At 49.7% G+C, this 6000-nt stretch overlaps 5 protein-coding genes across 5 annotated transcripts in view; 2 read left to right on the forward strand and 3 right to left on the reverse strand.

Annotated features, from left to right (window-relative positions):
- Positions 1–312: 312 nt before the first annotated feature.
- Positions 313–2010, forward strand: PUT2 (1-pyrroline-5-carboxylate dehydrogenase; the record flags this gene model as incomplete). Its single annotated transcript, XM_022606467.1, has 1 exon — positions 313–2010. One exon carries the CDS (start codon positions 313–315, stop codon positions 2008–2010), a length of 1698 nt encoding a protein of 565 aa, XP_022463159.1.
- A 294-nt stretch (positions 2011–2304) lies between these two features.
- On the forward strand, positions 2305–3015 carry RRF1 (Rrf1p; the record flags this gene model as incomplete). Its single annotated transcript, XM_022606468.1, has 1 exon — positions 2305–3015. The coding sequence occupies one exon, from the start codon at positions 2305–2307 to the stop codon at positions 3013–3015; it is 711 nt and encodes a 236-aa protein (XP_022463160.1).
- A 115-nt stretch (positions 3016–3130) lies between these two features.
- Positions 3131–5080, reverse strand: MSC7 (meiotic recombination directing protein; the record flags this gene model as incomplete). The annotated part of the gene is made up of 1 exon (XM_022606469.1): positions 3131–5080. The coding sequence occupies one exon, from the start codon at positions 5078–5080 to the stop codon at positions 3131–3133; it is 1950 nt and encodes a 649-aa protein (XP_022463161.1).
- Positions 5081–5237: 157 nt separating this feature from the next.
- Positions 5238–5747, reverse strand: VMA10 (H(+)-transporting V1 sector ATPase subunit G; the record flags this gene model as incomplete). Its single annotated transcript, XM_022606470.1, has 2 exons — positions 5238–5600; positions 5745–5747. 2 exons carry the CDS (start codon positions 5745–5747, stop codon positions 5238–5240), a joined length of 366 nt encoding a protein of 121 aa, XP_022463162.1.
- A 157-nt stretch (positions 5748–5904) lies between these two features.
- Positions 5905–6000, reverse strand: part of SRB2 (Srb2p) — a gene marked incomplete at both ends in the record, with an annotated part of 684 nt that continues 588 nt past the window's right edge. Inside the window, one exon of the mRNA XM_022606471.1 lies at positions 5905–6000. This exon is cut by the window's right edge and continues 588 nt beyond it. Within this exon, the coding sequence (XP_022463163.1) occupies positions 5905–6000 (96 nt within the window).

A 6000-nucleotide genomic window follows, 5' to 3' on the forward strand; every position in this document is an offset into this window, starting at 1 on the left:
TCATGGTGCTGGTGGCTCGTGGCTGCTACTTAAGCCACGGGCGGGTAACTGGAAACTCCGGGAGTCGGTTCCCGGCGAAGGCCCGTTTCCTTTAATTTTCAGGCCGTCAAAGGGATCCCCGCTGGGGAGGGAAGCTCTATCATCGCATCGGGCAAGCAAAGCATTGGGTACCGGGTACACAGGTACGCGCATACATACGTATATAAGTCAACTAGGTCAGTTCAGGGTCAATTGATTGTCTTTGGTTTGTATTTATAGTTGTTATTTTATTTATTTCGGTGACTCTATTGCTAGGGACACAAGAATCAGGGAATGTTCAGGAGAAGGTTATCGCAGTTGGCGCATTACAAGTTACCATCTCACATCCGCAATGAGCCGATCAAAAATTTCGGTGTGACAGATGTGAAAGATTGGGATCTGTTGAGAGCGTCTCTGATGAAGTTCAACAACTCCGCGCTGCAGATTCCTCTGGTCATCAACGGTGAACGGATTTACAGCGATAGCAAGTTGCTCGCTCAGACGAACCCTGCAGACCACCAGAAGGTGCTTGCAAACGTGTCACAAGCATCGGAAAGCGATGTCGAGAGGGCTATAAAGGCTACGCAGGACAGTAAACGGAAATGGTTCGAACTGCCCCTGCACGAGCGTGCGTCTGTCTTTCTCAAAGCTGCTGATTTGATTACAACGAAATACAGGTACGATATGCTCGCTAGTTGTATGCTCGGACAGGGGAAGTCCGTGTACCAGGCTGAGATCGACTGTGTTGCTGAACTGGCGGACTTCTTCCGGTACAACGCCGTCTACGCTCAGCAATTGTACGCGCAACAACCAACTGAATCCATCCCCGGTGTATGGAACAGAGCAGAGTACAGACCACTGGAAGGGTTTGTCTACGCAGTGTCCCCCTTCAATTTCACCGCCATCGCTGCTAACCTGGTTGGTGCACCAGCTTTAATGGGGAACACAGTCCTGTGGAAACCATCGCATTACGCCGCGTTGTCCAATTATCTACTGTACACTGTGCTGGAGGAGGCTGGTCTACCTCATGGGGTCGTGAACTTTGTCCCGGGGGATCCCGTTATGGTTACAAAGAAGGCCCTGAATAACCGGAACTTTGCCGCGTTGCACTACACCGGGTCCACTGCCGTCTTCAAACAATTGTACGGAACCATCCAGAACAACCTGGCTCAGGGCGTATACAGAGATTACCCACGCGTTGTTGGTGAAACGGGCGGGAAGAATTTCCACTTGGTGCATCCAAGCGCAGACATGCCCAACGCTGTGTTCAACACCATCAGAGGCGCATTCGAGTACCAGGGCCAGAAATGCTCAGCGACGTCGAGATTATACCTGCCAGAGTCGAAGGCAACAGAATTCCTCACCGACATGTGCGGGATCCTGGCCGCTAAGGACTCGAAGTGCACGCCGACAAACACGGCGGCTAGTGCCCTGAGCGGCGGTGACTTACACGGGTTTGTCGGGCCTGTCATCCACGAAACAAGTTTCAACAAACTGAAGAATGCCATTGAGGAGGCGAAGAAGGACCCAGAGTTACAAATTGTCTATGGGGGAGCCTACGATTCAAGTAAAGGGTGGTTCGTGGAACCCACTGTTGTGAAATGCAGCAACCCTCACCACAAGTTCATGAAACAAGAGTTCTTTGGGCCGCTGCTCGCTGTTTGCGAGTACCCTGATGCCAAGTTCCCCGAGATCTGTGACATTATTGACACCACCACAGAATACGGGTTGACAGGGTCCGTTTTCGCTAGAGACAGAGAAGCCGTCCGTTTGGCCTCTGAGAAGTTACGTTTTGCCGCGGGGAACTTCTACATCAACGACAAATGTACCGGTGCTGTGGTGGCCCAACAATGGTTTGGAGGGGCGCGGATGAGCGGGACAAACGATAAAGCTGGCTCGGGGAACGTCCTGAGTAGGTTTGTCTCAGTGAGAAACATCAAAGAAAACTTCTACGATTTGACGGGATACAAATACCCTTCTAACTACGAATAAGCAAAAGACGCCTCTGACACAACGCAGAAAACACTCTTTGTACCCTCTGTATATATGACATAAGATTACTGCACTCTTTGAGTATTCCAAGTTTCCGGTCTGTGCTGCGATGGTCAATTGCAACGGTAAGAGCTAAGATGCAAACTCCGTACACCCATACACGAGCCAACGTTTCCAATTAACTGTTGATGGACCACTTTTCCGAGAAGAGATGGGGAAGACGGTGAATGGTCCAGTCGAAGTCAGAAAGACGTAAGACCATTTTGGTAACGATAGATTATATACTTTTTGACAATGTCCAAGCTGATCATACCATGTCGCAACTTTCTCTGGAGTGCCAGCCGTTCAATTCATACAACGGCCCCTCTTTTGAAGAAAGTGAAGAAAGGTGCTGCCCACACTGGGAAGGCAGCCGCCAAGGAGGCTGAGCCTGATGAAATCGTTGATGTCAAGAGTTACCTTTTAGCAGCAAAGAGCAAATTTGATCAATGCCTTGTTGCTTGTCAGAAGAGACAAAATGAGGTGAAACAGTCCACCGCAAACGTTAAGATATTTGATCAATTGAAACTGGCCACGGGTGCACCCTTCACTGACGTTGCATCGACATCCCTCAAGGGTAAAAATGCCCTTTTAGTGAGTGTGTTCAACCCCTTGGATGTAAAGAAAGTGGTAAGCTGCATTTTGGCATCAGGGATGAATTTGACACCAGAACAAATGGAAGGCGAGGGGAACCAACAGAACTTGAAAATATCGCTACCTCCACGAACGAGAGAATCTCGTTTGCAACAATGTAAGGACTGCAAAGCGGTCTTCGAGGAATATAAGAATTCAGGGCTGAAATCGTCACTGGGATCTGTGAGAAGAACGTTCATGAGCAAACTGAAAACAATAAAGCAAGATGACGTGGTTAAAAGAACGGAGAAGGATTTGGAGGCGATGCATAAGGCCTACGTGAACAAACTGCATGAACAATTCAAACAAGCAGAGAAGAGTATAATGGCTTGACGTTATGGACGAGCTATTCCTGTCTATATACCCCCTCCCCTTCAGGCTCACAAACATATGCAACTTATAATGTATATATCGCTACGTATGTGTACAGGTGAGCACCAACGTATCCTCAGTTACCGTTCTTGGCTAGGGACATAACAGATTTGATTAACTGCCATGGAGAGGTCGTGTAAGACGCAGTGATAAACGCCTTGACAAATGTCCAAGCTTTCCCGTTGCTGTTAATTGGGTAGTCCAACGGTTTAGGTATCTGGGTAGAAACAAACGGTAACGCGTCGTAACAGACACTCTTTGCATTGCAAATACCCAGTAACCCTTCCTCCCCACCAAACTTACCGTAACCGGACCCATTGATGCCACCAAAGGGTAACTGACAGACGTAGAAAGTAGCAAAATCGTTAATGGCGACGTTCCCTGTCTTCAGTTCATTCGCCACGTAGTTGCACTCTTGGTAATCGTTACCAAACACAGAACTACCCAGACCGAACGGAGCGGAATTGGCCAGCTCTATACAGTGCTTGGTAGATTCACCCTTCATCATTACAAGGATTGGACCGAACACTTCATTTTGGGCAACGTCCATATCCGGCGTCACGTCAACGAGCATTGTAGGCTGGAAGTAGTTGCCCTGTGGGTACTTTGGGTGGGTGTAGGGGGACCCTCCCGTGAGCAGCCGGGCGCCCTTGGAGACTGCGTCCTTGACAAGGGACTCCAGTTGTGGGAACCTGTTGTTGGAAATCATGGCCCCCATATCGACACCCTCTACGTGGTGGTCGATATCGGACCCCAATCTGAATGGATCGTCCTTGAACCGTTTTGCAATGATGCTCACCAGTTTATCGTAGTTCTTGCTTGAGACGATCACTCTTTCGATACCGATACAGTTCTGTCCTGCTGATTGGAATGATCCACGCAGGATGATCGAGGAGAGTTTCTCCAATGCAGTTACCGAGTCTAACACGATGAATGCATCCTTCCCGCCTAGTTCCACACACAGCGGGGTGATTGATTCCGCGGCGTGTCTCAAGACGTGTTTGGCCACTGGGGCGCTCCCAATAAAGGTGATGTGCTTCAAAGTTGGGTGGGCTGTGAAGTAGTTTGCAGCTTGTCCGTTGGATTCCGTAGGTGGGAGACAGTAGCACAGTTGGACCAAGTTAGGGTCCTCGTCACAAGCCCTGAGGCAAGTTTGGACCAGTTTGATAAAGAATTCCGAGGACCAGACGACTTGTTCCGAGCACTTCATGACTATGGCGTTACCTGTGATGATGGAGGAGATTATAGGCCCCAGTAGGTTATGGAACGGGTAGTTCCAGGACACGATGGCGCTGATGACCCCCAGTGGTTCGTATCTGACCTCTGCACCTTTGTACATCTTCATAAACAAGTTAGTGGGCCCCTTCCTCTTGGATGGTTGTAGGATTTTGCGGCCGTGCTTGATCACCCAGGCGAGTTTCTCCAAAGTGACGAGGATTTCACCCATGGAGGCGTCCAGCATTGTCTTCCCGGAGTCCCTGCAAGCTACGCGAGCAATCAGGTCTTGGTTGTTCAGCACGTACTCCCTCAGGGACACGAGCACGCGAAGTCTTCTCTCGAAGGAACTGTGACGGAACTCGTCGTGCGCTGACTGTGCCTGCTTCATAATCAAGTCTATGTCCTCCCTGGTCTTCGATGGGAAGGACCCTAAGAATTGGCCAGTGGCAGGACAGTAACATTGAATCATGTTTGGGTTCTGTGGGTCGACCACCTCCGTGGAGGACAGTCTCTTACCCTTCCAATTTGGCTTCGCCTGGTCGGGCAAGCTCACTTTGAAAGGTACTGGTTTGGGCAACCTGCCGTTCCCGCAGCAGTGTCTCCTGAAGTACACTATAGCAATTGGCAACAGCAGTACGACCACTGTGACACACATGGCGGTGCCATTGGTCGATTGGGGCATTTCTTTGTTGGCGAAGAAAGGTTGGTTCAGCAGCCAACGATTGACAAACTCTTTGACCGTAGCGTTCAATTGGTTCAGCATTTCGCCGTTCAGCACAAATTGCGAAGAATCAGAAGAGTTCTTCATCTTCGGGAACGTGTATGTATATATATGAGAACAAGTTCAGTGGATACCGTCGTATTTGGAACAGTTTAAATACCGATAAACTTTTACATCAATACATAACTCGTTTACGACAGAGAGAGAGGGACCCAAGAAAAACGCTGTTGCCAGCGTCGCTGACTCAAGCCTTCTGCGAGGCGTGCGACTTCTGCGCGTTGATGTGGACCCCCCCCACCGGGTTGGTCGCGGCCTTGACGAGCAGGTCGACGACTGCGCCCTTCTTCTCCGCGACGGTCTTCTCTATCTCTTGCAAGTCCGTTTGGATATCCCTCTCGGCGTCCAGTTCCAGCTGTTTGACGTCGCTCTGGTTGTTTTTCTCGAAGTCGCGCAGTTCTTGGTCCTTCGTCGCCTTGTACGCGCTGATTTCGGCAGCGGCGTCCAGCTTCGCCTGTTTCAACTTGTCCTGTCTGTACTTTCTCGCCTTCGAGATGATATCCTGAGCATCCTTCTCCGCTCTCAGTAGTGTGGTGATCCCGTTCTGGCTCTGTGCAGACTAATACAAGAAGGGGAACGGTACGTATACAGTGCAGGCCCCAAGGGAGCAATCATATATGTGAAACAGATTCCCAGTTGTTAGTAAACGATATCAAGTCAGAGAGTGAAACCCCACGCAGCTCCATTAACATACCATCGTTAAAACCTGTGTGTGCTACTATACCAGTGACGTTGAGCACCTCTTGCAATACGGCTTTCGAATTCAAGTGGAAGCTGTGAAAGTCGTTGCTTCCTCTGTTTTTATATATCGTCGATATATAATTTCTGGTTATATATAAAGAGGGCATCGTGGGTCACTCCAGGGCTGAGACGTACTGGAATGCGAGGTTGCACAAGACATGGTTCGCCCTGCGGGTCTTGTCCACCCCTGCGGGTGTCTGTAGACAATC

This window comes from Huiozyma naganishii, chromosome 2 (genome assembly GCF_000348985.1).
Source record: "Huiozyma naganishii CBS 8797 chromosome 2, complete genome".
NCBI lineage: Eukaryota > Fungi > Ascomycota > Saccharomycetes > Saccharomycetales > Saccharomycetaceae > Huiozyma > Huiozyma naganishii.